The following is a 17,665-nucleotide window of genomic DNA, read 5'->3' as shown; positions in this document are numbered from 1 at the left end:
TACCGGCATCTTTTGTGTCTTCATTTCTTGCCTAAAGGAGTAACTCCTCAACTTAACAAGAAACTATAAGAAATGGTGACTTCGTCCTCTACAGCTCACTCTTTTTTCAGTGAAACAACAGACATTTATTTACAGGTACTTTCGAGAATAATGTCTTGTCTCGTGTTCAAAAGTCTTCTTGTACTCTAATGTGCTTAACAAGACTCTGCTGTGTCGAACACGTGGTACTCTCTCTTTGTCCCACCATGTTTAGGACGTGTCTTTTCCTGTTGCTCTCTGCCCACGTGTGTAACGCATCTATCTCCGCCCTTCTCTGGGTCATGTTTTTCTTTCTTTATAATCTTTTCCTTTTCTTCTTCCTCACCGTGATGTCCTCTCACAACGGTTCTGTATTTGCTTACATTGGCTGCTGCTGCCATATTCGCGTTTGGGCTCTGTTACGTTTCTCTCTTTTTACCCTCTCTCCCTTCTACCCATCACCTCTTCCTGTCCCCCTTGTATCCCTCGATTGTAAAAAATGGGCCTATATTCTGTCCGAGGAAATACTGAAAAAGAATATACCAACTTCTTTTCATCTTTTCCGTTTGAGTCTGTATTTTCTTTTAACTAAAATCAAACAGAAATATATTCTGATAGTTGAATGCATGAATGTTCTCATCTGTGATTTTGAATTCATCTAGCACGGCTACCCGGCGTTTTCCAGGACTATGGACAAGAAAAACCAAAGCAGAAAAGTTAAAATGTATATGCAATCTACTTTTTTTTATAAAATTCTCTCTCCCTTATTTTACCTCTCTCTAGCCCCCTCCCTCTATTTACTCTTCCTCTCTCTCTCTCTCTCTCTCTCCCTCAAACCACCCCATTTTCTTTACACCCCCCCTCGATTACAAAAAAATGTGACCATATTCTGATCAAGGCAGTGATGAAAAAGACTATATCAGTTTCTTTTTTTTATATCTTTTTTCCATTTTCTTTTAACAGAAATCAAACAAAATTTTTTTTTTTTAATAATTAAAAAATTATGTTGGAAACCTCTCTAAATTAGTGTCTAATACGTACGGTTTAAATTTCATGAAAATTTTACATACGTATTTGAAGTTTTAAGAGGGTTTTGCCTCCATGGATCACTTAGAGGTGTAGGGCAGGTAGATATGCGGCACACAGAAGGTAATGTAAAGATTCGGGATCATTTATATTGGAAAATTTTATACATATGATATAAATTTAATAAAAAAAGAATGTTTTAAAAGAGGTTCAGTGTTCATAGCTCCCTTAGGTTAGAAGGGCACTTAAAGATTCGGAACCTCTTCCATTGTCTTTCCTAGAAAAGTTTATACATATGATTTCCATTTCGTAAAAGTAGAATATATTTGAAGTTTTAAGGGAGTTATGCCCTCATAATCTCTTAAAGGTGCACTTTGAGACTCAGTAACACTTCCATTGTCTTCCCTGGTAAATTTTACATGAGAATACACTTTTAGATTTTATGTAGATTCTCTAATGTTTCTTTCTATAAGGAACACACAAGCATCACATCTGCACATAGATATTAAATTTTTTTATATATCGAATAGATCCTCCAGGTATACACAGACTTCACATGTATGATATGAATAAATTAAAAGTAAAACATACTTCCTTTTTAAAAATGTCAAGCGTGAATGCAGGCCCCACAATATTATTGGTATGAATAAATTAAAAATAAAATTATTTATTTAAAAAACTATACGTTGATGCTCACTATATATACTTATATATATATTTTTTCATTTATTTAAAAATACTTAGTTACAAAAAGCATTATTTTTAGGGCTTCTTAGACTTTGGCCATATATGGAAGTTTATATATTCCTTTGTAAAAATCCAAAATATGGACAGGCATACAAATAAATAGAGAAAATCACAACGTTTCGGCCGTTTTGCCCTCCGGCCTTCATCAGATGCTTTGTATCAAACTGGGGAACCGTTTGTTAGGAGTTTCGAACCCAACCCTTTATTATTATTACGGGGGTACCGTGTTCGGACTCCAGCTAGGCTCTGGAACATAGTTGCTGATTCTCTGTTTTGAATGTTACTTTTCACTGCCTTTGTTCAGGATTGAACTCAGCACCTTTGGGTAACTGTAAACTTTGATACAACGTCTAGGACCACTCGGCCATATGTCACTAGTGACATATGGCCGAGTGGTCCTAGACCTAGCCTAGCTGGAGTCCGAACACGGTACCCCTGTAATAATAATAAAGGGTTGGGTTCGAGACTCCTAAAAAACGGTTCCCCAGTTCGATACAAAACACCTGATGAAGGCCGGAGGGCAAAACGGCCGAAACGTTGTGACTATAACAACCAAGACGAGGAAGTCAGTCCGACAATCTCAATCAATGAAAACACCTCATCTCAAAAATGCAAACAATTACTATCTAGATAAAAATTAAACAATTATATGTGTTGAACTGTTGCGAGCAGTAAGTTATCTCTCTTGGAATTATAGTTATTTTTTATTTATTGATGAATTTTTTTTTTAATGAATCGGGTTTTATAACTACCCAAATGCATACAAGTCCATAGAACCCAACAGATTTGAAGCATTTTGAACTTTAAATCATTATTGCATAAATTTCTTACATACAAGCTAAAAAAAAAAATGGCTACATACATTGCATCTAAATTTTCCATTCCGGTCATCTTCAAGTAAATATATCCTCACTTTAAGTTCAAAATTTTCTTTTTTAAGTTCTTCCATCATCTGCAAATAGGAAAAAAATTAATTAAATTGATGGAGTTTGCTTGAAGCATTATGTGTATTATATATGTACACAATTTATAGAAGGCAAATACAATAGTGAGCATACATCAGATATAAGATTAATTTAAATTAAATGAGTAATATTTAAAAAAAAGAATAGGAGTATATCGATCAAAGATACCGTGAAAGGATCCTTAAAAAGGGGGCACTCTAGCAGTATCCAAATAAACAGCAATTGTCTTGATATGAAGAGTTTCCGCTACATTGACCAAGGCCCAATTACTTAAGTGAAGCATCAGAACAGATACTACACTGTTGTATTTATTTGCTTCCCCACTGAGCAAATTAGGCACAAGGCCGTTTTTTAATGTGGAGATGGAGAGAGGGGGGAGGGAAAGGGGGAACCAGCTCCCGAGAGGTGGGAAATGGGAGCTGGATAGTAACTGTTGGTATGAAGGGTTACCCCTACATTGACCAAGGTCAGATATGTGGGGTTACCCCCACATATGGTCTTTGCTAGTCTTAGCTTGCAGCATCTGTCGGAACAGATACTACACTGTGATCTTGGCGGCCCAGAAAGCCAGGCGTTAGCGTTTGATTAGTTTTGCTTTATTTATACTAAAAAGACAAACAAACACTTGAAACGACGACAAAGAGTTTTTTCTTTTAAACACAATCAAAAAAAGATAGAGACGATGTCTGTTTGCGAATCTGAGATATTACAATCTAGGAAGTATAAGAAAACTTCTAATGGAATCTAACCGATGTGAGAACCCCCAGCCAAAAAGGTTTTCTTGAACATACACAAACGCTCGCACCCATTTTGCCCTTTATATAATAGACTAGCCTGAATACCCGGCATTGCCCGGGTGTTTGGAGGTGTGTGTTGAGCAAAAGAAAAAAAGTGGTAGCAGGCAGGTAGGCTCAAACCCTTACCGTGAAGGAGGAAATGAAAATGAAAAAAAAAAAAACGTGACGTCTTTGCTGTTGCACCCATCACCAAACCGGAAGTGATGAAGGTTAAAATTAAGGCTACTCAATCGAAAAGAGGGGATGACTTCTGAAAATATTGGCAAAAAAAGCGACCCCTCCGTGTAGAAAAGTGCCCAGTCGAAGGTGAAGGAATCAATGTTTTTATCTAATTTTTCGATATTTGTCGTCCAAGAGGTCATGCTTAAAAACGATACCGATATCATGAAAATCCGAAAGTTTAGACATACATACATACATACATACATACATTTAAACAGACAGGTGAGATTTATATTATAGACTAGCGGGGGTGTTTGGTGTGGCCCTGGTGTTTGTAGGTGTGTGAAAAAAGAAAAAAGTGTTAATAGGCAGGTAGGCTTGAACCCATGATGCGAAGGTCGAAAAGAAAGTGAAAGAAATCTTTACATCTTACCGCTGCGCTATGACGCCACAGGAAGTGAAAAGCATTCAAATTTAACAATGACAATCAAACAGTTGACTTGCAGAACTGAATAGTTAAGTGAATGAGTTCACGTAGGCGCAGCAATGAACATCTGGCTTAAGTTAAGAATCATGCACTTACCTCTGGCTGTAGGCCAGTTTCTGCCGTATATGTTTTCTCACGATGTTGGGGAAAATCAGCTCCCCAGTAAAAGGGTGAACTCTGGTAGTGTCCAAATAAATAGCAGTTGTCTGATATGAAGGGTTTCCCCCACTTTGATCAAAGCTAATTGCCTTTCTGGGCGTCCCGTGAAGGCCAGGCAGTTCGATTTGCTTCAATGAAGGTTAGTTTTATTCATATGAGAAAGAGAAACAAGCACGGGGAACAAGGGATTTTTTTTAAAAGTCGATCAACACAAAGAGATGATGTCCGTTCTTGAATCGTAGATATTATAAATCTAGGGAGTAAAAGGAAACTTCTAAATAAATGTAACCTCGTCGAGAACCCCGGCGACAAAAGCCTTTCTTGGACATACAAAAACGCATGCAGCCGTTTTGCGTTTTATATATATGTAGATGGAGTGAAAGTATGTTACCCCTATGGATTAAATAAAGGGTCCCGTTTGAAATTCTGTGCAGATTCCCAAGCTTGACAGAAAGATTCCTGAGTTTGACAAGGTACAACCGAAGAAGGTCAGAGGTTACATCAGCCAGGACTTTGTGGGAATAACACTCAAGATGAGAATAATCAAAATAATGCAATTTATCAATCCTCATCTAAAAAGTTCAGTAGCAGCTTAGCAATTTGCAATCATAAGTTTGGGCAATTGAATTACAAAAAAGCGTATTTTTTCATGATGCAAAACTATTACAGATATGGGTGACATTTGTTTTTCTATTTTTGAAAAGTAAGAAATGGGAAAAACGAGAGAAAATGTAATTACTGAACTGGCTTTCGTCCACGCACGTCAGAGCAAATATCGCGGAAAGAAAATTAATGCACTATTATCAAAATTAACACAGTGTAGTAAAAGGAAGACCAGTGACAAGTTGTTGGAGAATATGAAGGGGAACGGTTAACAACTGGATCTCATTAAGCCTCATAGCTTTTGCTTATATAAAGAAGGTTTTAATAATTTAATATATTTTTTCCAGGACTTTAAGACGAAACAACATCTTGGTAGACAGTATGGGAACTATTAAGTTCAAAAACCTTGATTCCAGTAAAGTATCTATTTTATAGCACAAAACCATTCACTTAATTAAGTGAATGATTTTGTGCTACAAAACAGATACTGTCAAGAAGTGTATGTGTCAACTAAATTAAAGGAATAAATTGTAAGATGGTCAATATCATTAAATTTAGAATATAGACTTTTGTCATTTATTCATTATATACTCTGTAATTGCATTGAGCTTCTTAAATAAGGATTGGTATATATAAAAAGGAAATATAAGTGAATAAAGAATATTTCCACAGAAATATATATATATATATATATATATATATATATATATATATATATATATATATATATATATTTAGATCCCTGAAACAGTATTTCATGGTAAACAACTAGTGATTCCTTAAAAAATAAATTATTGCTGGTACTATAGTGAATTCGAGAGAGCAAGTTGATGCAGTGATTGCAGGTGATTGAATGACTTACTGAATAAATGGTTTTCTAATGAATGATAAAAAATAATTTTTTTTTTGTTTAGTTTTAAAGGTTAAAAACTTCCAAGACTATATATATATATATATATATATATATATATATATATATATATATATATATAATATAAAGTTGAACGTGTGTGTGTATGCGTGTGTGTATGCGTGTGTGTGTGTGTGTGTGTGTGTGTCTGGTCATCAATAGGCTCCTATATGGTTGACTATCTTAAAAAACTGATTACATGTAATGATAGATGTATTGAGGATCAGGAATGGGTATGTTTGATCTGGCAGAACGGTGGTTCATAAAAATTGTGGGGTCTGCGTTCATGCCTGGTCTTGGTATTTCCAAGTATGGAAATAAAAAATTAAAAAAAAAACCCGTTTACAAAGGTTTTTGATATAGATGTGCATAAGAATACTTTGATAAGTATGTTTCAACTTAAATAGGGATGGTATAATAAAATTGTGGGGTCAGCGTTAACGCCTGTACTCCATGGAAATATGATACAAACTTTAACAAAGACTTTTCATATCTATTTGCGCAAGTATACTCTGATAATTATGTTTCAGTTTGAAGAAATATGGTGTAATAAAATTATTGGGTGTTCGTTTGCGCCTGACCTCCATAGAATTTAAATATGTCACAAAGTTTAACAAGGTTTTTTAAAAGGGGTGAGGGTCCACAATAACACCTTAACTTTAATCTTAATTCACGTTAGCTTTTATTTAGTTTTTTGAGTTGAATCATATTGTGTCGAATAAATTCACCTCATAAATTCACGTTTTTATTAAAGTGAAAGCCAAAAAAAAAAAGGTCGGAACTTTAGACAATTCTCGACACAATTTTTGCATAACTGTTTTTTTCCTTCTCCACTTGCACGTGGCATTCTTTAGAAAATAGATAAATAGATAAATAATAAAAAGTAAGAACGTTACTTGTTATCATGTCAAAGTCTTTTTAAAAACATTTACATAAACTTTTTATTTTTATTTACATATCTGTTTAAGCTTTTTTTTATCAGTGTATTAGAAGGAATTCAGTTGATTACAACCCTTTCTGCGTGTTCTTTACATTACAATAGTACAACCCTGAATCGGACGGCGCAATATTACACCGTTCAATACTGTAAAACTGAAACAAAGCTGTTCTGATTGAAAAGGGCACCATTTTCTTCTTATTCATATTCATATCGATTCTTTGCTTTAAAAAACTAAAGTAATTACGTGTTTACTTTTTTAATATCCCATTTTGCTGTCTCGGATTATTTTACTAAAGTAAGTAAAGCTTCATTATTTTTCAAAACTGTTTTTGTTTCTTTGTTTTTCAATATTTCGTCGAGATTATTTAGTAAGAGTGTTTAGCAGAAAAGCCAACAAACGACCACCCGAAAAAATAAATATACAAGAAATAAATGTTACTATAGTCAATAAGAGTTCAGTTCATGTTTCTTTTTTTTTGTTTTGAAATAGTTTTTAATGCTCTTTACTTGAAATAATTTCAGCGAACCAAAATTAAAACGAAATTTTAGGCGATAACTATTTAAATGAATTTTTATATTAACTACACATGCCATAATCGAATATTCCTCAAGCACAAAATAACGGAAACAAAGTTGATATAAAAAAATATATTTTCGCAAAAATTATCTTTACTTTCATCATATTTTGCCTAGGGTAAAATTTTTGAGTATCAAAACCTATCTCTTTACAACCCCCTCCTTTTCATAACCTATCATACTTTCATCAATCACAGTCCATTTTCTGTAGGCTGTTTTTGAACCCAGTCAACGACGGGTACTTCTGCTAGTATATATATATATATATATATATATATATATATATATATATATATATATATGTGTGTCTGTGTGTGTGTGTAGTTATCCACAAACAGACTGTTTCACTGTATTACAACTTATCAGTGCGGTAGACTAGCACCAATCCAAGCCAGGAATCAAACCTACAACTATCTAGTTAAGTTGACTGTTTTGGGATCAGTGCTTGTAAATGATATCTTCAGATGTCTTTATATAAACATTTGACAACTGCTTTTCAAGTGCTCCATCTGCTTGTTTGTAATAGATGGGGTGCTTATTTGTTTGTTCGCATTTATGTTCTTATCTAACTGTGTATTTAACATACTATTATCCTCATCCCTTAATGTCGATTTTAATGGCCTGTTATTCATCTAGTGTTTGTGGGTGCGTGTCAGAACATATAATACACAGTACATTTATAATGCACATAACATGACGACATACCTGTTTCTTCTGCTTGCTTCATCTTGGGAAGCTGAGTTTTGCTTAAAGGAAACACTCCAAGACAGACACAAGACGATGTACATTTTTATATATATATTCTTTATTGACTCCCAGGCATCTCGTCACAGCAGAACTGGACCGAATCTTGGCTCGTGGTTTCTCTGCATCCATTTGGGGAGACCTGTTTAACCCATCTTGTTTCTTTGGCGTCTCAAATCCAACTCACTAAACTTAGCTCAGCTTATTCAAACCGGAACCCTATACACGTCAGATCGAGTCCCCTTTTGCTACCTTCTGGTGCAACTTGATCGGTCACCCAAATTTGATACCTGTCACAACATTACCTTTTTGACCCTTTCTGCACCTGTAATGCACGATTCAATCTGTTGTTTACTCTACTAGATAGATAGACAATTAAATAGACAGACAGACAGATAGATAACACACAAATGCCCAGCGTTTACCTAATATTTAATATTGCAGATTGTGAAAGCCGATTGCATAGTCTGCAAGAGTAGACCAATCATGCAGTATCATTGTAAGAAAAATATGTACCAACTGAAATGAAAGCAACATAAATAATACTTACACTATCATACTCCTTCATTCCAAATAGTCTTGTGGTTATCTGTTTTTCCATAAGAGGATCAACTATAAATAAATGCAAAATAAAAAGAGAACTTGTTGGTTGCACCACTAGATATTATTAAAATGGCCTGTAACCTTATATATATATATATATATATATATATATATATATATATAATGTTCACCTTGCAACGTCCAAATAAACAGGTATCCTCAATAATTCATACTAAAAAAACAGGTATCCTCAATAAATCCGGTAAAATTAATACAGGGTGGAATGATACATTTGTCGCCCTAAAGAAAACAATATTACAGCTTTATTTTAAAACTTTTATTGAAAAAATCAATTCAGCTAACTTGATTATGTAGTAGAACTGACATCTATTCAATGCAGCTGCCTTCAGTTTCAATCCGCCTCGATACGAGTCCGAAACTGGGAGCATGCTTTTTCCATAAGTGTCAGTTAGGTCTCAGCAAATACTCAGTGGATGGCGTCACTCAGGCTGCTTTGGTGTTGTGGGAGGTCATATTGGTGATGTTCTCGATGTATGACCAAACGAAGTAGTCCAGTGGGTTCAGGTCGGGAGAGGAGAGGGGACCAGTGAGAGAAGGGTACAAAATCGTAGCACTCCTTCTGAAGCCAAGCTTGAGTCTCTTTGGATTTGTGGGCTAGCACCGAGTCCTGCTGCCACACCCAGGGTCTGCAAGCAACCACCTGATTGCATCAGGGGATCACAACACTCTTCAGCATATCCAGGTGCACTTTGGTGTTGACTTTAAGCCAACTTCGAAGATGTGAGGAGACATGTCATGGCTCTCACTTGAAATCACACCAAAGATCATAACCGTGGCTGGAAACTGTTTTCATCACCCTGGGCATGCTCTCAAGCATTGAACCATCTGGATTTGCATTTTGAGGTTGTCGGCAATGTCATAACTTGGATCGGTAGAGAGCATGAGTTGTACAGCGGTGCATCTCTGATCTCGCTTGTTGAACATTGTGTCACTTTCAGACGTGATAGAAGGCTCCTATCGCTCTTTGGTTTTGTACACAACTGCCAACTAGTAGATGGTCTGCAACAAAAAAAAAAAAAAATCGGTTCCATTAAACGGAAATTAAATCATGTCATCTTTACTCTGTATTCTTTTTAACTCTTATTCAACCCAAACAGGTCATATTACTACTTACACATTAGGGGTTACTATTTCATGTCTAGAGGATGTTATGTGGGGAGTTGAGCATCGAGATGTCTGTTCGCATTACATTTAAATTTCTGCATGATAGTACAGTCAGGAAACAGGGAGGAAATTCCAAAGTCTAGCAGTATGATGAAAGAAACTATTAGAGTAGAAGGCTTTCCAGCATCTAGGGATCTCAAAAGTGAAGAGGTGGGATTTTGCGACTTGTCGGGTTAGTCAGGGTATGTACATTTAGGGGGCACAAGTGCTATGAGTTCATCAAAGCACATTCCATACAAGTACTAATGAAAAAAATCTAATGGATGGATCAAACGCTATGGGGCAAAAAGTGTCATTTTGAGGCATTTTTTACCTCTTTAGAGCCCCTGGCGATGCAACAGGAATTTTTTGCAAAATAAATTTTTTTACTACGCACATCTATTTAATGAAATACAATTTGTGGCAAAATTGCAGGAAAAACTAATCGACGATTATCTGGCAATCATCCAGAATAACAGATGCACAGACGGACGCACAGACACACGCACGAACAGAAGCACGTATGCCACTGAAAACATACGTCCCTCTCCAATAAATCAGAGGACCAACAAACACAGGGATGCAACACTGCAGTGATGGGACAGGGGTTGGAGCTTGGTTGGTTGAGTGAGATCTATTAGATTGAGCACTCTTTTTTGGACCCTGCCTAAGAAGGAGATGCCCCAGGCCAGATATGGTAACAATAGTTCATGCATAAGCGAATGGTGGCTTTGTAGAGATATAGGATACTCTTAGGTGTGAGTAGTTTTCTAGCATGGTTGAGAGAGCCCACCCTCTTTGCAGCAGCCGTGGCAATGTCCTCAATGTATCTGTTATATTCATGTTGCCTGTGAATGTTAAGCTGAGGAGTTTGAATGATGAGCTCTCAGGTAGAGTATTATTCGTCAAGGCAATCGGTGGTTAAGATCTTTTTGTAATTGTTAAAGAAAAGACAAAAACGTTTATTTTAAACCTGATCAAGGTTATTCATGTAATCGTTATTATTTAAATGGTATGTGATCTTTTTTTTTTTTTATAGAAATCGCTCCAGAAATCATGAGGCCATTTGACATAAGAAACAAAAAAAATTAAAAAGGTCAAAAAGTAACTAACAATAAGTATTAAAGTCTGACCCAGCAAACAGCAATTCTTCTCCCTTTGTCAGAAACATCGCTCATGGAACTAAAGGATAAAATAACCAAAGCAAGAGTTACAAGTCTGCCGAAAGTAAACCCAAGGTCCGCTTTCTAATTTCCTTTTAATACTGTACAGGGTATCGAATGTTCCCCCTTGAGACGTCCAAATAAAAATGTTTTAAAATGGTTCACATGCAAGTGGTACTGTAACGTTGTGAAGGAGTTTTTTTTTTGTCTGCGGATGATTATATCTCATTTATTATTCATATCTGTGTTTGTAACGTGAGTCTCTTATTTAGTGTCTTTGCTTGTGTGCCCTCGATCGTCTATGTATGTATATCTATGGATGTGGTCGTGTCCCTTCTAGTGTGTGTATGCGTGTGTGTGTGTGCGCACGCGCGTGTGTGCATGTATTGCGATAAAGTCGCCATACCTTTTTCTTCTGCTTCTTGGTTCTTTCTGGGGATGCTTTCTTGCCGTTCTGGTTGATGCTGGAAGAACATCTTTCGAAGAAACACAACACCGATTTCTAGCATGGCTTCTTTATTTTGTATAACGAGTGAATGGGGTGGGAAGCATCGCATTGTCGACCACTTAAACTTTATTGCGTTTCTTTCCTTGACGCATCTTCATATCTAACCGAGTCGTCCGCGTCCGCTTCATCCAAACTCAGAAAACCAACTCGTTCTTCATGCGAACCAAAAGATCTCTTTGTCTCTTTCTTCTTCATGCATCGTTTTTCTTTCACACGAACCAAATCACCCTCGGTTGTCATCGCTGACCCTAGCTACCCGTTTGACATACGTCAACCATAATCCTTTGAACTGTTTTTTGCATTAACAAACCGTACACAAAAGTACTTTCATGCACGCATAAAGAAATAAATAAATAAAATAGTTATTATTTTAAAGTTTTGTGTTAATTTATATTAAATCTAATAATGTCTAGTGGTAGTATTTGATCTTTTTGACTTAAATCAGTTTAATAACTAATGTATTATCTGCAGAAAATTTTTTTCTTAATGCTATCTCATTTATTTATAAGTAATTTGGATAAACAGGTACTTCGGAATACGTACACCCAAATTAAATTTCGGAATGAATAAAAGTATATATTAACCGAAACTAAATACGTCCTATGGAATTGGGAGCGACTAATAATGCAATTTTCTGCATCTTAATCAATTAGGAAGTGAAATATTAGTGAGCAAAATAACAACGACCGCTATAATCACCAATAAAATTAATTACATAAAAATACATAAAATATTAACTAAGAATCAATTTTTTGAATTCATAGTAATATATTACAAATACAATATAGAAAATTTAAGCGTATTATAAGATAATATTTATTTCAAAATAATTTTAACATGAAAACATACAGATAGTTTTAAAACTTTGTATATAACTTTTTTTTTTAATATATCTTTTAATAGACTTATTTTCCATGACTAAATTAACTCCATGACGCGCGTATAATCTTCATTTTCTATCCTTTCCCTTCTCTTTCTCTGAGAGTCTAGACTATGGTCACTCTCTTCCTTCTTTTTTCTTTCTTCTTCTCTTTCCCTTACGCGCAGCTGATTGTCAGTTTATTCCCTCTTCTTCCTAGGTTAGTAAACGCGTGTCAAGTCATTTACGGGTAAGAACGTGCATATTTAGGTGTGTGTGTGTGTGTGTGTGTGTGTGTGTGTGTGTGTGTGTGTGTGTTGTTACGTCGGGTTACCGGACAGTCGTTAAGTGTCATAATGTTCCTGTTGTTTTTTTAAAAAAAATCCCTCCCCTACTAACTTAATTCCCACCCTCTCAATAAAATGTATTAAGTGGATTGCTACTACCACCCCCTCTGGTTTTTGACGGTCGGGGCCCGATTCTTTTTCTTTCTTTATTTCAGTATCAAAAATGTAATTGTCTAGTTTAGATGCTTGAAAATACCATAAGGTTGAAATAAATTATTGCATCGACAATTATGTAATTTCCGTGTTATATTTTTATGTTATTGTTCTGTTTACCACATTGAGCTCTCATACCCGGATTTCCTCCTAGAATTATTCCATTATAACACTATATACATATATATATATATATATATATATATATATATATATATATATATATATATATATTCCAATTTTCACCCCAAACAAGGCACAGTGCCACTTTGAAGCAGGGGGCTACTATCAGGGACTTAATTAGCGGGGTCATTATGAAGGGAGATGAGTAGAAAGATGTTTGTTGACATTACACTTGAACTTCTGCATATCGTTGCAGTTGGGAAAGCAGAATCCCGGAAGGGAGTTCCAAAGACCCGCAATTCTGGGGAAGAAACTATTGGAGTAAAAGGCTTTCTTGCACCTAGGGATCTCTACTGTAAAGGGATGAGACTTAGTAGCTTGTTGGGTTTGTCGGGGGTAGTTACGTCGGGGAGGTACAAGTGTTTGCAGTTCGTCAGAGCATTCACCATTGAAGTATTTGTAGAACAGGCAGAGGGATGCAACATCTCGTCGATGGGACAGAGGCTGAAGCCTAGATGACAGTTCAGGACCAATCAGGTTGGCGACTCTCTTTTAAACCCTGTCCAGGAGCGAGAGACAAGAAGCAGATGCACCAGCCCAGATGTAACAACAGTACTCCATACATGGGCGAATGGTTGCCTTATAGAGGTATAGGATACTGTCAGGCGTAAGTAGTTTTCTAGCACGGTAGAGGGAGCCAACCTTCCTTGCAGTAGCCTTGGCAATGCTCTCAATGTATCTATTCCAGTTCATATTCCCTGTAAACGTTAGGCCGAGGAGTTTAAAAGAAGTACTTTCAGGTAATGTGTTCTTAGCCATTGCTATTGGTGGTAGAGAAGGTTTCTTGTAGTTATTGAAGGAAACAAGCTTAGTCTTAGCAGCATTGAATGTGACCAACCATTTTTGTCCCCATTCCACTACGGATTGGAGGTCATCTTCTAGTGTTTCTGCCATTTCCTTGGATATGTGTTCATTTGTTTTCCCTTCATATCTGTTATAGAGAGTGGTGTCATCGGCAAATATACCCATCTCCGAAACAATTTTATCAGGGAGGTCGTTTATGAATATCAGGAATAATAGAGGTCCAAGGATAGACCCCTGAGGTACTCCCGCATTTATGTCGTATTGTTTGGATGTACGACCGTCGAGGACAACTTTGATTTTTCTATTACTTAAGAAGGATTTAATTACATTATGAATTCTTCCAGTGATTCCATATGATCTAATTTTCCTTAGAAGACCATCGTGCCATACCCTGTCAAAAGCCTTAGATATATCGAGGGCCACCGCTCTACCCTCCCCTGTTTTATCCAATGAACGGTATATACGTTCAGAAACTACAGTTAAGATATCTGCTGTTGAACGGGCTTGCCTGAATCCATATTGTTTGTCAGTCAGGAGTTTAGCAGCTGTTAGGTGCTGGACTAGGGCTTGATTAACTAAGGACTCAAATATTTTGGCGAAAAGCGGGAGGAGGCTAATGGGGCGATAATTTAGTGGGTCAGTTCTTTCACCAGAATTCTTGAAGACTGGTACCACAGAGGCGGTTTTCCAGCAGTCGGGAAAACAAGATTCGTTAAGGCATTTATTATAAAGTTTGGACAGAACTGGAGCAACCTCGGCAGAGCATTTTTTTAATAGCACAGCCGGGATGAGATCTGGTCCACACGCTTTTGAGGTGTCCAGGTTTTTTATAATAGCATGTACTTGAGAAGGGGTGATTTTCAAATCGTCTAGTGAGGCGTCTGTTCGCAGAGGAAAATCAGGGAGTGAGTGGTGTACCGAGTTTAGTGTGGAGTTTGAGGCAAACCAACTGGCAAGCAGATTAGCCTTGTCAGTTGCCGTGCAAGCAACCTCATGATCGTTTGATAGTGGGGGAATAGTTGACTGTCCATTATTTACTACGCTGTTGTAGATTTTCCAAAAATCCCGGGTTCCTAATTTCTGTGCTTCGATGCGTTTTCTGGTGGTTTCAGAGTAATCTGTCTTAGCTGTCTCTATCACTCTCTTACAATTATTTCTAGCTTCTATATACTTCTGTTTATTTGAGCTGGACTTATGTCGGTTGAATCTGCGGAATGCATGCTGCCTTTGACAAATGGCAGCTGCACAAGCAGAAGTAAACCATTGGGGGGAGTGGGGCTTGCTATAGAATTTCCGTGCGGGAACATGTGCTTCAATAGCAGTTTTGAACCATTCAGTGGTCTCATTTGCACACTGTTCCGCTGGAAGAGTAAAGATATTTTGCCATGGGGCATCTCTGATGAGCTCCCTGATGGCTTCCCAGTGAGCCTTTTTGTAATACCTCGTTGTTTTGAGTAGTGGGTCTTCAGTTTTAGGGCGAGAATTTAGGCTGATTTCTACCATTATCACAGCGTGATCAGCATTCCCGAGTGGGCTGAGGGCATTTGTTGTACAGTCATTGGGAACCGTTGTCAGAAAGAGATCTAGAAGTGAGGCATGTTGATCTTGCTGGTCTGGGAAACGTGTCGGAAATGTAACCAACTGAGATAGGGAATGGGATATATATATATATATATATATATATATATATATATATATATATATATATATATTTATTTATTTATTTATTACATTTTCACCCCAAACAAGGCACATTGCCACTTTGTTGTAGGGGGCTACTATCAGGACATAGGCATCAGGGGTACTGTGTAGAGAGTTGATATAGACAGTTGCATGGAGATATTGCACTCACTGCATATAAAATAATCCATATCTATATTATTTTATTATTGGAATCCTATGAGGTAAGTAATGTGTATATTTATTTATTTATTTATTTATTTATTTGTGGGCTGTTATCCTCATCTTTCATCGTTGTTGTTTCACGATGTTTCGGCCAACTATTCCTAGTAGGAAGGTCGTGAAACAACAACTATGAAGATGAGGATAACAGTCTGCAAACAAACAAATAAATAAATAAATAAACAAACAAATAAATAAATAAACAAATAAATAAACAAATAAACAAACAAACAAACAAATAAATAGACAAATAAATAAATACACAAGTAAATAAATAAACAAATAAATAAATAAACAAATGAATAAACAAATGAATAAACAAATAAATAAATAGACGAATAAATAAACAAATAAATAAATAGACAAATAAATAAACAAATAAATAAATAAATACACAAATAAATAAATAAACAAATAAATAAATAAATAGGCAAATGGATAAATAAACAAATAAATAAATACACAAATAAATAAATAAACAAATAAATAAATAAACAAATGAATAAACAAATGAATAAACAAATAAATAAATAGACGAATAAATAAACAAATAAATAAATAGACAAATAAATAAACAAATAAATAAATAAATACACAAATAAATAAATAAACAAATAAATAAATAAATAGGCAAATGGATAAATAAACAAATAAATAAATACACAAATAAATGAATAAACAAATAAACCAATAAATAAATAATGAACAAATAAATAAACAAATAAATAAACAAATAAATAAATAAACCAATAAGTAAACAAATAAATAAACAAAATATAAATACATAAATAAATAAACAAATAAATAGACAACAATACATAAACAAATAAATAAATAAACAAATAAACAAATAAATAAATAGACAAACAAATAAATAAATAAGTAAATAAATACACAAATAAATAAATAAACAAGTAAATAAATAATAACCAAATAAATAAATAAACAAATAAATAAACAAAAAATAAATGCATAAATAAATACATAAACAAATAAATATATAAGCAAAAAATAAATAAACAAACAAATAAATAAATAAATAATAACAAATTATTTATTTCAAATGATTCCAATAAAAAAAATAATATACCATTTGGTACGGACATGACGATGGAAGACCAGATAAGAAGAAAAACTTGGATTTATAAAACCAAAAAATCTAACCTTGATCACCCTTCGTGGCGTGGTGGACAGAGGCGTTGAGTCTCTACGGTTCCAGGTGAGCATTGTCTGAAGATAGCGGTTTCAATCCTACTCAAAGCTGGCCAGGGGATTAGTTGGCCAAAACGTGGTGAGACGACAACACTTATGGAAGGCAGTAATTACTGAGCATACAGTTAAGAGACTCAGCATTCCTGTCCTGTCGCGGTTACCCACCTGACGAAGGCCAGAGGAACAATTGGCCGAAACGTATTGAAACAACAACTATGAAGATGAGGATAACAATAAATAAATAAATAAATAAATAATTCGTATCTACTTTTTGTATTATCTTATTTTCTTCTGGAATGTTCATATAATTGCTACTTAAAAAATGCTGAGAGATGGACAGAGCTAGCTAAAGAGCAAACTCTGGTTGCTACAAAAATAGTCATGAATGAACCCATCTGTATTTTCCAATGAATATTTATTTTTTGTTGGCCTTACCTGCCAAGGAGTCAAAATCAGATTTGTCTTGGTTAAGAGTTTCCGCTTCTCTCATTTTGCCTAGTAATTGACCTCTGCAATAGAAATAATAAACAAACAAACAAACAAACAAAAAAAACAGGTTTCAAATTAGCAATATATATATATATATATATATATATATATATATATATATATATATATATATATATATAATGA

General features: G+C 35.2%; 1 protein-coding gene across 3 annotated transcripts in view; it reads right to left on the bottom strand.

The window, feature by feature from the left end:
• LOC145239797 (uncharacterized) overlaps positions 1-17,665 on the bottom strand; it is a 37,519-nt gene that overhangs the window by 16,111 nt on the left and 3,743 nt on the right. Inside the window, exons 2-4 of one of the 3 annotated variants that reach the window (XM_080103318.1) lie at positions 17,468-17,541; positions 8,685-8,746; positions 2,654-2,743 (exon numbers count right to left, since the gene is read on the bottom strand). In XM_080103318.1, coding sequence (XP_079959444.1) covers positions 2,654-2,743; positions 8,685-8,746; positions 17,468-17,522 — 207 coding nt within the window. In that variant the 5' untranslated portion in view covers positions 17,523-17,541. The remainder of the gene's footprint in view (positions 1-2,653; positions 2,744-8,684; positions 8,747-17,467; positions 17,542-17,665) is intronic. The other 2 variants (XM_080103319.1, XM_080103320.1) reach the window with 2 other exon arrangements.

This window comes from Euprymna scolopes, chromosome 19 (genome assembly GCF_053919585.1).
Source record: "Euprymna scolopes isolate OS-2025 chromosome 19, ASM5391958v1, whole genome shotgun sequence".
Classification (NCBI taxonomy): Eukaryota; Metazoa; Mollusca; class Cephalopoda; order Sepiida; family Sepiolidae; genus Euprymna; species Euprymna scolopes.
This window is presented reverse-complemented; position numbering and strand designations above follow the sequence as displayed.